Raw genomic sequence first — 17,678 nt, 5'->3', positions numbered from 1 at the left:
GGCTGGTGCTCCTGGAGTGCCCAGCAGCCTCACCCTGTTGTGTGGGGGCTGCCCGCCCATCAGCTGATAGCCATCCTTGCTCTGTTTTGTGAAGCAAGCATCCTATTAGAAAGCGGGGCTAAAAATAGTGATGTTTTTGTGCCAGATGCAGTTAGCAATTACAGTCTACCATTAAGTTGAGTGAGTGAGCCTCAGCAGAGGATGGGGGGAGGTTCTCTGGCCCAGCAGAGGATGGGGGTGCTCTGGCCCAGCAGCTGCATTTTCACTTGGTTCTGAAATTCTTGGAATCCATTTTCTACTTTGCTGGGAAGCAGAAGCAAAGTTGTATGAGACTTGCATCTATGCTGACAGATTATCAGATGGAGGTGGATGGTAATTGGTACTTCATGCCTTGCTAACATTATTTTAAGTGCTGTTTGTATTTGGAAGCTAAGCCTCTGTCAGGCCTGAGGAACAAATTACTAATGTGCTGGTTCTTCTGAAAGGCCCACCCCCAAGGGCTGCACCTTCAGGTGGCAAGGATGGGATGGGCTGTTGGGAGCTGGGTAGCCATCAAGGACATGAAGTCCGAGTGCTCAGCTGTGTCTCCCAGCAAGTGAGTGCTCTTGTCTTGGCTAGATTAGAATGAAAAGAACTGTCTGTTAAGTACACCAGAAAGACCAAACACAACAACACCACACTTATAAATGAACATTTTAATAGTCTATGATCTGAAAATGGCAAGGAGCAAGGGGTACATAGTCTAAGGTACAGCATGTTTTCTTGAAGAGTTTATATTGAGCCATCTCAAATCAGCTTTCACTGCCAATTTTCTAGGTGCTAGGACTCTACTCAGCCCCCAAAACCGAACCACACCCCAATCTTTAGTCACTGAAGATATGATCTTCAGGTTTGAACTAAACAAGTCAAAAAAAAAAAAAAATCCCAAGAAAGGATGGTAAGTCCTCGAAACACCATTTAGGGGACTTGAGAACAAAGTGTTTCTTATCTAATATATTCAAGGCCAGGAACTCCTTGAATAGCAAACAATAGTAAGTAATATCAGATTTGAGGGTACAGTCTTGATACTAGGATGTCCAAATTACTTGCAAAATTTGTGTCACAGGCTTTTGCAGACCGATATCTGTCCAGCTGGGCCAGCTCTGCCTGAGCTGGGCACCCTCTGTCTTGCCGACATCTGCTGGTTCCACAGCCTCCTCACCTGTTTTCCCGGGGGTTGTAGCGCAGCCCATGTGGGCCCTCTGAGTCATAGCTGTCATGGTAGGGGAGGTGCAGCCACTCAGGGGCATAGGTGGCTGTGCTGTACACGAAGCACTGTAGGCTCTCCCCTGGACCAGTGACGCCCTCCCACTCAAGCACCCGCACCCGCAGGGCCTTGCGCTGGTACATGTTAGGGCAGCCTTCGAAGTCATCGAGGAAGCGAAGCATCTGCTCGTCCACTGTGTAGATCTCACCTGACACGCAGTGGCCCCTACCTGGCAGGTGGAGCAGCCATGGGATGTTGTGCTCCCCTGCGATCACCAGTGGGAAAGGCTCAGCTGTGCAGCCACGGCCCCGAAAGGCCGCTGAGCCATGCGAGCAGTCCAGCATGACCTTGTGGTTCGGCTGGCCTCGCTTCAGCGTGCCGTACACGAAGACGTGGGCCATCTGGGTGCAGGGGCTGCGAATGAGAACACAGGCAGGCATGTCAGCACATGAAGAGCTGGCCGGCGGCACAGCTGTCTCTGGCGTCCTCTGGACTACAGGGCCAGTGCTCCATCAGTCTCTCCACTCTGCTGGCCAAGGAAACTGTCCTGGTTAAACTTTGCCTGTGAACATGGAAGTTCATACGGTTTTCACATCATGAAATAGTTTCTCACAGCCATTTACTTAATTTGGATTTATTTTTATTTTATGCATATGAATGTTTTGCCTGCATGGATGTAAGTGCATTATGTGCATGCAATGCTGGCACAGGCCAGAAGAGGCCTCTGGAACTGGAGTTACGGGAAGTTTTTAGCTGCAAGGGCAGCCAATGCTCTTAACCACCAAATCATCTCTCCCAGCCATTTAAAAACAGAAAGGCATCAGGCCAGCCTGCCCTGGAGTTTTTGATCCTTATGACTTAAAAATCTTGGACTAGGGCTGTAGCTCAGAAGTAAAACATTCACCTAGCACAGCAGGCACCATGGGACAGGGAGAGGGAAACTTCCATGTGTTTGCAAGTACTTTGGTGGTAGCTCTGAGCTCAGCTGATCCTCTTGCTCATCCTCCCGAAGACCTGGCAGTACAAGGATAGCTAGCACATTGGGCAAAGAGCCCTGTTTTTTTGTGGCTAATCCGCTACCACAGCAATGCTACAGTAGGAAGTCAAGGCTTGTCAGCCACCCTGACAGACTGACCCAGTGTCAGAGAGAACTCAAGCATAGTCTACATCTGGAAACAGCCCAAGCATCTCAGGTGGGAATCACAGTGGGGTGGGAACAGAACAAAGGACCGCCTCTGCAGCTGGCCACTGAGTACAAATGGCCTCACTTAGGCCTCCATGACACTCGTGTTTCAGAGGCACAGGCCTGACCTCATGACTGACACATACTGACATCCTTCACCAACCACCCCACCCTGCCCTGCTCATTGGAAGCAGCAGCTGCCAGAAGCAGCCTTGGACAGGCCCCGGCAGTCACATCCCAAAGCATCCAGTCCTGTGAGTACGCTATACCCCACCCTTGATGATGTTGTATGGTGTGGCTGAGGCCGCTGCAGAGGTCAGCCACACACCGTCACTGTTGATGGAAGGTATCCAGTCTGAGAAGGTGGTTGTCTGTCAGATGGGGATAGCCCAGCAGCTCAAGACCCGCAGACTGGCTGCTTTCTTAAACAATTAGTTTTCAGTATTTTAAAGGGCTTTGAATCTGCATAGCAGATACTACAGGTAGATCAGGAATAACGAGACGTAAACACATACATTAACAACTTGGATCCCAGCTTCCAAAAAGAACCAAGGTTTCAGTACCACATTTACATTCCAGGCCTGGCACTGAGACCCAGTTAAAACTTCACAGCACCTGTCAGCACCACTTTTTTTTCTCAAGGTCTTGGTGGGTAATGACTTCACAGTGACTCACTGTGACCCAGAGCAACCTTGGCTCCATGTAAAACTAATGCTTATGGCCGGCCTGGGTCTGGGCTACAGACCATTATATAACAATGAGAGTGACTTGTGTAGAAAGTGACTAGGAAATGCAAATAAGCATTCAAAAAGCAGGGCCTCTCCACAGCCCTGTCTATGCTCTACCGCCCCCTGCCAGCACTGCCAGACATGAGAGTCTGGGCTTTGGGGAGAGGCTCCCAGCGCAGGAAGAAGAGGAGCTGGTGTCATACAGCACTTGCCTAGCTAGTGCCGGGCTCTGGTTCCATCCCAGAGGTGGAGGTAGAGAAGATCAAAAGATGTGTCTGGGAAAGCTCAGCCTGTGAAAAGAGAAATGCAGTTCTCTGCCCCTTCCTCCCCGACCCCCAACAGGCAGTGCTTCTAAGCCTTTCAACTGTCACATCTGGTCTTTCCATGTGGTTACTTGCTGCTCCCTCTGGCTTTTCTCCACAAAAGGCAGGTATGAACACTGTACAAACTGCTGTTGAAATCCTGAGTTTATTTCTTACTGTGTGCCTTTGGGCAGATCACTGAACCTCTCTGAGCTGCAGCTTCATCAGCTGTAAAATGAGGTAATCACAGCAGCCCATCACAGGACCTGGAAACAGGTGAGTTCATCACAGAAGAGCCCTTCGTGTCTGTAAGCCACATCTACCATTCTGGGACACAGCTCCTACCTCTCCCTGACCTGCCATCAACCTGGCACCTTCTGTGCTGTCTGTTTGACCTCTGCACTGGCACTGTGGCAGATGGCTCTCGGGTACACCACACAGTGCACTACCAGATTTCCTTTCTCAGATATGCTCTGGTTTTAATGTTCTGGAATTAAAACTGCTCTGGGTGTCCGTTTTGCATGACACCTGCATGGGTTTCTGTGGTGATGACCCTGCCTCACCACTTCAGACCCGTAGGCTCAAGCCAGCTGGCCTTGCCCTCCCTTTGGCTGCTACTTAGCCTCAGATGTTTTCTCCTTCTTGGGAACAGTATAGTGGAAGGGAATCAACTCTTCTCCTGAGGGGACTCAGGTAGGCCATGGCCATCTTCCTGGTTCCCAGGCTCGCTGGTAGCCAAGGTCACTTGGGGCCTGAGCTGCCTCTCCGAGGCTTGGGTCCCTTGGCTTCTTCTGATAAGCTAAGATAGGGCTCAAATGGATTTTCTCTTTCATTCATGGTGCTGGGTGTTCCAGCCTGAAAGTCCATCATCTTGGGTCATAGGGGAGTTTCTTCCCTCTCCTCCCTCCTCCTCTGCCCAGTTTCTGGTTCTGTTGCTGTTCAGGCAGGTGATGTGGAGGGACCCTCAGTGTTCTCCCTTCATTCCCAGGCTCATCTTCCCATTCTGTTGCAGGAAGGCAGCTCTCCATTTATTTCCAGCATTTTTCTTCTCCTGTTTCTAGCCTCTTGCTCTGGGACACAAGCAGTATCAGCTCACTCTTCTCGAAAGTTTCTTTCTCTTCACGTCTTTCGAACCTGTGTTTCTCTGAGAGATTTTCTCCCCATGTCTGGCCTTTTATAGTCAAACTGACCATCTCTGAAAGTGAGATGGTACAAGAGAGGGGCCCAGCAGCTGGCTGGCTTGGGGGCAGGTCTGTGGATTTTCCTTCAATCCATTACAGTCTAAGTGCTAGGATTAGAGGTGTGAGCCTCCACACCTGGTTTGCAGTAAGTTTTGAATCAAGAAGTATACAACCTCCAATACTGTTTCTCAATATGTCTATTTGGGAACCCTCGAAACTGCATATGAACTTTAGGTTGGATTTTCCTATTTTGGCAAAAGGCATGGCTGGTAGTTTTGGTAAGGACACATTACATCTGTAGATTGCTCAAGGTTTGGCTGACACTTGTCTTGCACCCCATGAACATGGGGTGTCCTTCCATTTGGGTTTAAGTTTTTTCAGCAATTTTAAATCATTTTCAGTGTCATTTTAAGTTTATTCCTAAGTATCTCTTTCTGATACTATTAGAACTGGAATTTCTTAATTTCCTTTTAAGATTGTTTACTGTTAGCATTTAAGAATCCAGCTGATTTTTATGCATTGATTTTTGATACTACAGCTTTGCTGAATTCATTAATTTCTAAAAGTTTGGGTTTTCTATGTATAAGATGATGCTAACTACACAAGACCATTTCCTTCTTGCTTTCCATTTGGAGGCCTCTTTCTTTTTCCTGCTTGACTGCTCCAGCTAAGACTCAGTGTATGCTGAGTATAAGGAGGGAAAGCAGCTGCCCTTGTTTTGTTCTTGTCTTTGAAGAAAAGCACTCAGGGTTTACTAGCTTGGGGTTTTCACATATGGCCTTCACTCTGTTGAGGGTACTTCCTTTATTCCTGGTCTGAGCATTGTCTGGAAATATGTTATTAAATGCTTTTTTCTGTATCAACTGAGGTGACTGTAGGTTTTTTTTTTTTTTTTTTTTTTTTTTCTATTCAGTCAATGTGATTGCATTTGATATATGGGCCCATCCTTACATTCTAGGATGCAGGCACGAAATACTTTTAATGTTAATGGGTTCTGTGGAAGATTTTATATCAACTCTAGTAGAGACACTAACCTGTAACTTTAGTATCCTTGTCTGGCTTTGGTATCAGGGTAATGTAATGTCTTGTGGAATGAATTTGGAAAAGTTCCTTCAGTTTTTGGAATTATTTCACAAAGACTGGAGTTAGTGTTTTAAATGTTGGTCAGGAGTCACCAGAGAAGCCATCTGGTCTTGGGCTTTTGGGGAGGGGCAAGATTTTTTCATATGTTTGAGTGTAGGTGTGTGTGTGTGTGTGTGTGTGTGTGTGTGTGTGGAGGTGGGGGGAGTCAGCCTCAGGTGGTGTTCCTCAGGAGCCAACTATCTTGACTTCTGTTTGTTTGAGACAGTGTTTCACTGGGACCTTGGGCTTGTCAATTTGGCTAGACCCGAGTCAGCCTGTCTTCCCCTCCCTGGAGCTGGGATTGTAAACGTGTACTGTACTACCATGCTTGGCTCTGATTAAAATGTGAGTGCTGGGAATCAAACTTGGGTCTCAGGCCTACATGGTAGCTGCTTTATTGACAAAACTCTCTTTCCAGCTTCCTTTCGGTAGCTAAAGGTCTGTTAAGATTTTCTGCTTCATCACGATTCAGTCTTGGCAGGTGTGCATTTTTGTCTCCCTCATCTGAGTCAACCATCTCACTGACTGCAGTTGCTCACGGCATCCTTTCTATTTGTATAACGTGGGTTATAATGCTCCTTCTTAACTTCTGGTTTTAGTTGTTTAGGATCTCTTTCCCCACCCAAGCTTTGTCATTTTTGTCAGCTTTTTTTCAGATGCCCAGCTTTAAACTGTTTTCCCTGATTTTCCTCTACCATGTTCCTATTACCTATTGTCTATCTCTACTCCAGCCTTTTCCCCTGCGCTCTTTTTTTCCTTTCCTTTAGCTAATTTTGGCTTTAGTTGATTCTTCTTTGAGTTCTTTCTAAATAATATACACTGGTCCTTGTCTGGCATGTCGAACCAAGAGCTGCTGTGAAGGTCACGGACAGTAGGACATAAGAAACCATGACAATGGCAGGATAGCTAGACCACACTACAGGGCCTCAGGCCCCCAGGCCAGGCCTGTGAAAGGGGATGTAACTTCCTGAGTCATGCCTGACTGTGTCATCAAATCCCACCTGCTCTGCACTGCTGGATCTTCCCACAGCACTGAGTTAAGGTCAGAATCTTAGATAAAAGTGCAAGAACTTCATTTAATAGGGGCAGAACTGGTATAGGTCAGCCAATGGTTTTTTTCCAGAGCAAGACAAAGATGGCTGTTTGTCTCTGCTTTAATGTGAAGTAGATGTCCCCAAGTCAGCCTGAACCATGATATGGAAAGGCAAGTATTCTGCTGGATCACACAGGCTACGGGCCTAACCTCCCCACAGAACATCAGACAGGGCAGCCACAGGTGGGCATTTCAGGATAAAGTGCCTGGTAAATATAAAAAAGGGCACTTATGTCAACAGATCTAAATTGAAGTCTAAATTGAGTACGCCACAACTACATAGTCTGAGGAAAATAATTTTAAGTCTCTGAGCTTCTGTTTTCTCCTTTTAAAAACTGAGCTCATCATATTTTCCAATGATCTAAATCTGTATTGACTGCTGACTGTGTGCCAGCCATAAGCACCTGACGACTTTAATTTCCTTTTCCCCTTGACCCTTTCCTGTCTTTCCTGTCTTTCCCCGGTCTCTACCTCAGCTTCTCCTTCTAAAAATATGGACTAGCTGTAGTTTTCTCAACTAATCCCCTAAAAGCATTGTGGCTGTGGGCTTAACAATTGTTCAGAACCAAGAATGAATTCAGTATTACATGATATAATCATGATTTGGACATAATGTATTACTTCCAACTCTAAAAAATCAGTAACTTTCCTCTGCAGAAAATAGCTTATTTTCATAAAAGAAGCTAGGCTTTTCTCAGAAGCAATCTGCTGAGTGAATCCTGTCTAGTATAAAATCAGCCCAAGAACACTGCTTAGGTAGTATTCTGCATATCTGGCTTCTTTCATAAGAAAAACATCATTACCTTTTCTGATTGTGTTTTGAACAGCACACACAGATCCTTCAGGAAGCAACCTGTCCCTGTGGGGATTGAGAAAGGATCAGAGTTAAGCACTGAAACAAGCAATTAATTCCCATTAGAGGATTAAGGCACTCACGTTCACTTTGAATCAGAAAAGCAAGTTGTGAGTGAAATGGTGTACAGCCAAGAGGTTACTTGTCAAAGTGAATAAATTAGAGACCCAAAGAGCAGCTAGAATGCACTGGAGAGCCTGGGCAGGCACATGACACTGGCCAAGAAGTGGTAGGGTCTCTCTTGTTCATGGGAAGGATTGCCTTTCCCTTTACAACACTGTGCAAACACTGTGCCCTATGTAGCTGTCTTCTCGATAACAGATGTGCCCCGTGGATATAAGTCTGAAAGCATTAATCACCATCCGTCACGCCTGACTCCCTCATCCCACTGCACCAGTAAGAACATGGAATCCAGGGGTTGGAGAGATGGCTCGGCAGTTAAGAGCACTGGTTGCTCTTGCAGAGGGCCTGGATTTGGTTCCCCACACTCACATAGTGACTAACAACCATCCTTAACTCCAGTTCCAGGAGATGTGACACCCTCTTCTGACCTCCACAGGCAGTGCTTGACACAGGTACACTTACATGCAGGCAGGCGATACACGTAAAATAAAAATGATAAAAATTTTTAAAAGAACATGAAATCCAGACAGTCACATATGGATACTGTTTAGAGAGTTTCACTGGGAGATCTAGAACCTATACCAAGTGCATTTGTGCACTCTCTCTGTGGATGTATCACAGATGCCATGAGGAGCAGGTGGGCAACCTGCAGGGTCAGGACTAAGATGCCCTGCTCAGGAACGGAAGAGCGGAAGCTGAGCCCCTGTCCCACACTCTGCTGTGGCCAAGAACACGGTGCCTGACCAGAAGTCAGCCAGAGGAAGAACAGGCTCGGAGTCTCCAGAAGCTTTAGCTCAGCAGAATCTGACTACTTTAACACCGTCAATATTTTACAAAACCAAAACACTTGGGAATAGGGCACGTTCATCTGGCTGGACACTGCTTGAAACGCCTGTTACTCAGCAGTTTTCTTTCCTGTAGCACAATCCATCTATAGTTTCATATTTCATCACTTAAGCAGAAACTGAAAGTGATTACAAGTCCTCTGCATAATCATTTGCTTTGTCCTGTTTTTTGTTTTGTTTTTTTTACTAGCCACCTGGTGGCAAGAGTGTAAGAGGCAGGATTTAAGCATTTAATTAAGATAGTTTAAATCATGACTACAGCACGTGTCCAATCCATACTTAAAAACACACACCAGGTGAACTAAACAAAGAAAAAGGTTAATACCCTCTTCCAACATTAATTTACAAAAGGATTTTAAATGGACATTGCCTAGCACAAGAACAACCTTTTGAAAAGGTACCTCAATAAGATATTCACCCTGCTTGCATTAAAATTCAGTGACAAGAAGAAATGTTAGAAAATTCCGTATGTCATAACTTTATGTTTTTTACTCCATATGATAAATCAAGAAAGTAACAGTATACTTGCCATTGTCAAGTCAAGACCATGAAGGATATGGGAGGCACAGTCTCTGACCAGACCTGGCTCTACCGCTCACCACTGGCTGCAGGAGTAATTGTTTCAAAGTCAGAAACTCCTGCTCTACAGAATCAATAGCAAAAAACGTATAAACTGCTTTCATCATCCACTGTCTGGGTCAAAGTGGCGGTACCAAGTTCATAAAGGGCACAGTGATTACAGTTCGGGCCACCCAGCTACACCTGAACATGGTGCTGACTGCTGTCCCGGTCTTTATATCCACCAGCAGCCACACGAGGGACATGCCTAAGTGTGGGGAAACCAAGTAAGAAGCACATGGACATGTAAACATAGGGGCATGTTTACAGAGAAATTCCTTATTTTCTAGAAACCTCCTTGCAGCTCAGTCACAAGCCACTTCCCCTCTCCTTCTCCCTCCCCCACAACAACCCTATTTTCCTTGGAGCAAAGGCCAAGTATCTGATATAGTTACTCATTAATTCTTCAGAAGTTTCTTAGAACTGTAGGAAACAGGTGAAAAAACAAGATGCTGTGAACTTTAAACCTGGCCCTGGCCTGTGAGCAGGAGCAGGCACTGAGGTCTCAGGCATCTCGCCAGGGAGGGCTGGCCGCATCCTGCAGATGCTTTGATGCTCTCATTTCGTTGCCTGCTCATTTCTTTATAGCAAAGACAAAGGCTTCCTGCTGGAGCCAGCCTCACCAACTCCACCAATACCCCGGAAAGTAGACAGCCAAACACTGACCTTACATTAGCAGTACTGGACGCCTTGGGTAGGACCCACTGGGGTGTTCAAAGCCCCAGACTCTCAAAAGTCTGGGAAAACAAACAGGGCTTTATGGCCCTGATGCCACATGGGCTGCATGAGTTTGCCCTTGGCAACCATTCTGGGAGTTTGTACACTTTGGCTGTGACAAAAGTTACTTTATCATGCTGTATTACTTTAAAGGCAGTTGTAGGTCAGCAGGATGGTCCAGCAGGTAAAGACACTTGCCACCAAGCCTGATAACCTGAATTCTCTGAGACCCACAGGGTGGAAGGAGGGAATGAGTCCCACAAGTTGTCCTCTATCACATGAACTCTGTGGTACAGGTACCCCCCCCACACACAAAATATATGATTAAAAAAAAATGTAAAGGCAATTGCATTGCCATCTTCAAAGCACAGTGACCAATAATGCAGGCAGCCGTCTCTGCACTCCTGCCCATTCTGAGAGTATGAAGAAGAGTGGCTGGACTATTCCCAAACACTGGCCGGGATGGAGTCCTGAGCACACAGGCCAGGTACATTGGGGTGGAGACATGCTGGCCCCTGCTGTTCCAAGTAGCTCAGCAGCCAGATACCTGTCAACAGGCTGAGCAGGCAGCTCCAGGCCTCAGAAGGTACCAATGACTGCCAGGACCACCTGCTGGTGCCACTTGCATTTCAGAGTTGAATGCAACAGGATGGCCACTGGGAGACTGCTGGCATTGGCCTAGACCCGGCTAAGTGCTTCAGCTCCTCTCACTCATGCTTAAGTCCTCACACAGAGTGTGCTCTGAGGTCCCCTTAAAACCCCTCTGGTTCAACACAACTTGGGTACAAATCCACAGGTATCTCATACAGTGCTAGGCTCTGCTACCATTGCTGGTCCACACCCTACCAGAGGCCAGGCAAGAAAAGAAGCGGGTATTGTAGATTCTGGGAGGTGACTCAGGGAGGAGCCAGGTGCCCAGGGAGACCAGTACAGACAGCAATGGGGCTGAACTGGGATCAAGATCTTTCAAGAGCCATCCCCTAGCAGGGTGGGAAGGGAATCAATGTGAAGATATGACCCTTTTGGTGGAGGAGCTAGTGACACTTTCCAACTTAATCCAAGTGGTTGTACAGTGGTAGCCATTTGTGAAAACCGCCGTCCTGTGCACTTAGTCTGCAAATCTGTGTACAAATTATAGTCCAATGTTCATACACAAAACACTAATGGCCAGGCACAGTGGTACACACCTATAATTCTAGCGTCTGGAGGCCGAGGCAGATAGTGAATTCAAAGCCACTGTGGACTACAAAGTAAGGCTAAATTTCAAAAATAAGAACTAGTGAGAAAAAAAGTAGCACAGAAAATCTGCAGGCTGCAGAGTCTCAACTGTCATTACTAGTGTCTGTTAGGGAATGCAACATGCCTCCCAATCCCTAATCAGAAACAGAAGTTTATCTACTTACAGTTAGATTTCCAGAAGCATCGAGTTTCCCAAGTCTTTCTGCAACACATCTGTGCTGGCCTGTTAAATTCAATCACTTTCTGGAAGCCAACATGCACTAAAACAGAGCAAGACATCCTCCTGTGCAGCCTATGGAAAGTAGGCCAAGTCAGCAGGCACAAGAGGTAGGAATGAGGGTGCACAGGGTGTCCCTGTCAGGCTCTGGACACACTCAGCTTTCTTTACCCACCCAAGGCCCTATCCACGCCAACTGCTGACTAGGCAGTGATTTCCCACACTTGGTAAGAAACACAGCAAATGATCTGTCTTTCTGAATTCCTTTCCAGGCCTACTGGAAGGGAGTGCGCTATTAACTAACACTTGGCAATTGCTCAAAAAGTGTTTACTCTGCCTGGAGCTAGCACCCTGGTAAAGGAGGGAAGAGCTAGGAATTTGGGTCTTGTTTGTGCAGAACTAGGGAAATAGGGCATCTAGGTCTGGCTGAAGGTAGTTTCCAGTCTGCCTTGTGGGCCCTGAGGGCTTCACCGTTTTGCTTTGAATCAACTCTGCCAGAATAGTAGCCAGTGCTTGGGAAGACTGCTCTGCCCCTTCCTTCATTTTTCTATAGTATAGGTTATTGGTTTTTTTGTTTTTTTTTTTTTTATTTGGAAACTTAGAAATACTTTGACTAACTGGGTTTGAAATAGGAATGTCTATACCTTAGAATATTGTTTTGTTTTTCAAAGACAACTCAATGTATTAGTAACACCTTTGTTGCTGTTTTTGTGGTACTAGGGATCAAACTGAGGGCCTTGTGAATGCTAGGCATGTGCCCTACCACTGCTCTCCATTCCCAGCTCCATTTAACATAAATGTTGTATTCCCAACATAAAAACTGCAGAAGGCGCCTGGGCCAGCAATTAAAAATGCTGTAGAAAGCTATTCTCTTTCCTTCTAGGTAGTTTACTAACAAAATACTCCAGAAAGATGAGAACTTAACCCATTTGAACAACTCTTGAATAATTATTTTAGAATTCTGACTTACTCAAAAGTGAAGAAATAGAACTACAAGTGAGGGCCCCGGCTAGGCTTGGCCAAATGTATTCTCTATTTAATAGCTTACCAGTGTGATTTCTTTAAGAGGAACAATTCCATAAAGAGCAGTGAGCAGAGAGCCAAGACAAGTTCAAGGTAAGGCCAAGCTCTTGCCTACCATGGGTATATGAGAGGGGAAAGGAAAGTCAAGGAAAAGCAAGACCACATGGGAAGGGACGTAGGAGCCACAACAGCCAACCAGGCTCCACCCAACAACACAGGACAATCGGCAGGAATATTTTGGAAGATGGTCACTATACTAGTAACTTGTTTTGGGGATAAAACATCTGATGAAGCAATGTAAGGTAGGAAGGATTCATACTGACCCATGGTTTAAAGTGAGAAAGGCAGAGCTGTAGCAGCAGGAGTATGAGGCTGCTTGCTCACATCTAGGGCAAATCAGGACTCAGACAGGACAGAAGGCAGGGCCAGGCTATAAGCTTCAAGGTTCACCCCAACCTCCCCATCTACTCACTTCTTCCATCTAGACCACCCCTTAAAGTTTCCACAACCTCCCCAAAACAGTATTAAGGATCAAATATTCAAACACATGTACCTATGGGGACCATTTAACATCCCAAACATAACAGCTGACAAATACAATCACAATGTATCAGATTTGAAACACCGGAGAAGACCACTTCCATTACTAAAGGAACCCTGAACACAACCTAGAAACTCGTATCATGTGGCCACCCGTTAGTCCCTCTCACTACAAACCAGCAGTCCACAGCCTGGAGGACTTCTGCCTAGAATCATAAGACCAGGAGCTAAAGGAACTACAAATCCAATTTACCAATGAAAACTCCAAAGTGATGTACCCTGGTCCCCTGACTCTGTGTCAATAACAGTAGCTGGTCAGGTCAAGAGAAACCTGAACTCTGTTTCCAGTGGCTTTGGAAACTCAATTCTTTGGGTAGCAGCAACATACCTTCAGAAGCTTGGCTTCCTGTTGCCAAGAATTATGCTAAAGCCGCTTTAAAAACTCAGAGAAGATACTACCTGGGAAGTAATCAGGCAGGAGGAGGCAGTGGATGAGAGCAGAGTATGAACCTGGAAAGACTGGTGGCCTACATTAGTGCACAAGAAGGAATGAGCTGCCACAACATGCAAGCACAGTGGTTTTTGTTTTGAGATGGGGTCTTGCTATGTTACTCAAGCTAGCCTCAGGTTCACTATTCACTACTTGTTTTAGTTTGCTTTCTATTGCTGTGATAAAACACTGACCAAAAGCAACTTGGGGAGGAAAGGATTTGTTGCATCTTATACTTCCAAGTGATGATAGTCCATTACTGAGTGAAGTCAGGGCAGAAACTCAAGGCAGGAACTGAAGCAGAGACCCTAGAGGAGAGCTACTTACTGGCTTGCTCTCCCTGTCTTGCTCAGCTACCTTTTTTATACAGCTCAGGCCCACCTGCTTCGAGATGGTACTGCCTACAGTGGGCTGGGCCCTCCTACATAGAGAAAATGCCTCACAGACATGGCCTCAGGCCAATCTGATGGAGGAAGTTCCTCAGTTGAGGTTCTCTCTTCCCAGGTGTGTCAAGTTGACAACTGCAGCTAACCAGACACTACTGAAGCCCAGGTTGGCCTTGAACTTCCGATCCTCCTGCTTCTGAAGTACTGGCATTACAGGTGTGCCATTGTGCCTGGCTTCTATTTTTAAACATTTTATTTTTTAAAATTCTTTAAAAATAAAAGCACAGACCTCAAAGTTAAGCCTGATTCTTTTCTTAGCAGGGGGGAGGGGGGAACACTAATTGCTTCTCCCAAAGCATTCAAATTCTTTCAGTGTTTGCATAATTACCCCAAGTTGAATTCAATTAAAACAGCTGAGCGATAAATTAAAGCTCAAATCATTGAAAGAAGGGCTCAGGGGAGGAAAGGAAGGGCACATTATTGAACATGCATCAAGTGGATCTCATGTACATTCCTACAATCCTTATCACACAGCTTGTCACTGTTTGCTGGTGGCAGCCTGAATTGAGCCCAAACATCCACCAAATGTTGGCTTCTTGGAGCCTCTCAAGAAGCTAGGTGCACGGACTCAATGGGTCTGCCCTAGTTTTATACTGTACCCCACCACCCCAGTATACAACCACACCCACCACACAGCCGAACAGCACTTTCTAAAGCTTCATTACAGCCAGGAACTCAGACAAAAGCTGGGGGGAGGGGGGTGCAGGAGGAGCTTACACACCAGAGGCCAACCCTCTGGCCTCTCTAGTGCTGGCTATCAGTCCAGGGTTTACTTAAATATCACCAAAAAGGGGCACACTTTGGTATATACTTGGCTTTTAAAAGGCACTAAAAACCAACACAGGCCATTCTTAGGATACAACATCCCTTGATAAAACATAAACTCCCATTATTGCACTATGAGTAACAGATGCTAGCTACCTTCAAGTCCCCCCGTGCAAGAATTTACTATTAGTGTGTGGATTTGAGTGTATAATGTGGGGGAGGGGTGTACCTGCGGTTCAGGGGACAACTTTGTGGAGTTGGTTTTCTCTTTCCATCTTTTGTGGGTTACAGGGATTGAACTCAGGTTGCTAGACTTGCACAGCAGCAACTTTACCTGCAGAACCATTTTGTGGGCCCCTTTAAAGTCTTTTTCAAATAAAATTTACAAAAGCAACAGAAGATTTTGTGTGCGTGCGTGCGTGTGCGTGTGTGTCTGTGTGATGCTAAGACTCAAACCCAGAGCTTCACATGTACTACGCAAGTGCCTAGTGATGCGCCATTAAGGTGCACCAGCTAAGATCGTTGGTTTTCATTACAAAGTTTTAAGTTTCTACTATCCTTTCAATCATGATAAAGAGAAAATTGTGTCTACTTGATCATTTTCTTAACTGGACAACTCAAGCATGTTAGACATTTAACTATTTTTCTTTTTTGTTTAAAGGACTTCTGTCATTTTCCTTGCTTCAAACTACTTTCGTAACTTAAAAACAAACAAAATCTTGTATATGTAAATAGGAAAGAAGGAAAAACCCTCTCAATTTCTGTCCTAGTTAGGTTTCCGATGATGAAACACTCTGAACAAAAACAATTTGGGGAGGAAAGGGTTTATTGCACCTTACAATTCCAAGTGATAGTCCGTCATCACGGCTTGGAGCCCGGAGGCAGGACCTGAAGCACAAACCATGGAGGAAAGCTGCTTACTGGCTTGCTCTTCTGGCCCAATGCTCAGCCTGCTTTCTTAGACAACCAAGGACCACCTGCCCAGGGGTATGGGCTGGGCCCTCCCACATCACTCAACAATTAAGAAAATGCCTCACAGACAGCCCACAGGCAATCCCTCTAATAAAGGGAATTCCCCAACTGAGGTTTCTCTTTCTAGATATGTGAACAACTGAAGCTATTCAGCACAGCCACTTAGTTATCCAAAGTAATAAAACATATTTTCCATGCAACCCACAAAACCACTCTTTGGAATATACTCTAGCTAAATGAGGACCTGTATATAAACGTTCACAGCAGTTTTATTCATCACAGCCAATGACTGGATTCAACCCAAATGCCTACCAACTGGAGAATAGACAGCTAAACCGAGGGATAAAGGTACAACAGCACAGGCAAAGCTGAAGTTCCTGTGCAGAGAGGCTCCAGACACCAAATGCTTTCTACTTTTGTGAGTCTACAGACACTCTAGAAGGGAGAAAACACAGCAGTGCTGTGGGGCTTGGTATCAGGGAGAGAGGACTGTACGAGAAGAGGACAGGTCCTATACCTTGCCCGTGATGGTCACAGAATGAGTGTGTAAAGGAGTCAAAATAAACTGAACTTAAAACAACTTTGAACTTTAAATAGTTAACGGATGAATTTTACTGCAGGTAAATTAACAGAGCCGATATACTTGAAGAATGTCTATCAAGCACCAGCATTTGGATAGCACCTTTCCCTTCCATACTTGGACTTACTTTTTGTAATATGCTAATTTGCCTTAAGTATCTTTCCCAAGGGTGGTGCTCACCCACCCTTCCCTCCTCCAATCTCAATAGGATGGACAGGAGTCGTTTTATGCTCTCTTCTCCTTTTCACCCAGGCCAGGTCAACTCCACTTTTTTTCTGGAGACAGCATGTATCCACAGGCTCCAGTGCCAGCCCAGTGGCATAACTGTGCAGATTCACTCCCTTCCCTCAACCAGCCAGGGCAGGGAACCAGGTGATGGGCTGGTCTGGGGCCTCTGTTGCCTCCTCACAAATGCTTGCTTCTCCTGTACTCACCTGCTGTTCCTTCCAGACTGAGGACTCTTACAGCACTTGACCTGGAGCTCACCTGGGGCTTTGTAATACAAATTTCCATTTCCTCACATAATTTCTTTGTTTGCAGACACGTGACCAAGGGGTGTGTGTGTTGGGGGTGTTTGGGGTGTGTGTGTGTGTGTGTGTGTGTGTGTGTGTGCATGTGTGTATCTGCACGTGTTTATTCCTGTGGTTCAGTGTCCTAAAAACAATCAGAGCTATTTTCTAAGAATGAGATCATGACAGTCCAGGTTGCTCCCCTGTCATCACGAGTGCACCCTGAGCCCACTCCAGCTGAGGTCACACTCCATCCCAACTCTCTGCCCAGGAAGTATTTCTTGCTGACAGACTTCTGATTCTCTAGCAGGGCAAGCTCCTGCTACCCACCTAGGGCTCATTAAGCATTAATCCTTCCAGACGCTGCAACCTCAGGCTTTCAGGATTTCCCGTCACACTGCTCCTATGACTTTGCCACTATTTATCTACAAAGCTTCCTTGAACTTTATATTACCTTTTGGTTATGGTTTCCTGGTGTAAGCAAGATTTCCTATTGGTTATGAAATGCTGCTTGTTTTGACTATTTCAAATACCAGTGGTCAGGGAAGTCTTGCTTCTTGCCTTATTGCCCGTTTCTGACCTATTTAGAGCTGATTTGCTAGAAAGGGCTCTTCTGAGAGTAACATGAAAATGATGAGATTTTGAAATGTGAGTAGTAACAGTCTTGGTAAACACCATCTTCAGAAAGTTCATGCAGCAAACACTTGCTCAGAAGAACCAGGCTGGGTGGGGCAATGCACAAGCGCCTGCCACATGAGGGTCCAACAAATGGAGTTGTTATGAAGGAAAGAATCCACTGGGACATGAATTCTGCTCAGTGGCCACTTCTTAGAATCTCGTTGCCCTGAGAAACAGCGGACAGAGCCTCAGGGTCTGGGGCTTCTAC

General features: G+C 45.8%; 1 protein-coding gene across 6 annotated transcripts in view; it reads right to left on the bottom strand.

The window, feature by feature from the left end:
* Positions 1-655: 655 nt before the first annotated feature.
* The window catches only part of Ggact (gamma-glutamylamine cyclotransferase), a 33,937-nt gene continuing 16,914 nt past the window's right edge, over positions 656-17,678 (bottom strand). For 4 of the 6 annotated variants that reach the window (XM_029563378.1, XM_029563376.1, XM_029563377.1 and 1 more), the window contains exons 3-4: positions 7,659-7,714; positions 657-1,660 (exon numbers count right to left, since the gene is read on the bottom strand). In XM_029563378.1, the coding sequence (XP_029419238.1) occupies positions 1,198-1,647 (450 nt within the window). In that variant the 5' untranslated portion in view covers positions 1,648-1,660; positions 7,659-7,714 and the 3' untranslated portion in view covers positions 657-1,197. Of the gene's footprint in view, positions 1,661-7,658; positions 7,715-11,414; positions 11,514-17,678 lie in introns of those variants that run through there. The other 2 variants (XM_008832717.3, XM_017798059.2) reach the window with 2 other exon arrangements.

The sequence above is a fragment of the Nannospalax galili genome, unplaced genomic scaffold (assembly GCF_000622305.1).
Source record: "Nannospalax galili isolate Female #2095 unplaced genomic scaffold, S.galili_v1.0 scaffold1316, whole genome shotgun sequence".
NCBI classification, from domain to species: Eukaryota; Metazoa; Chordata; class Mammalia; order Rodentia; family Spalacidae; genus Nannospalax; species Nannospalax galili.
This window is presented reverse-complemented; position numbering and strand designations above follow the sequence as displayed.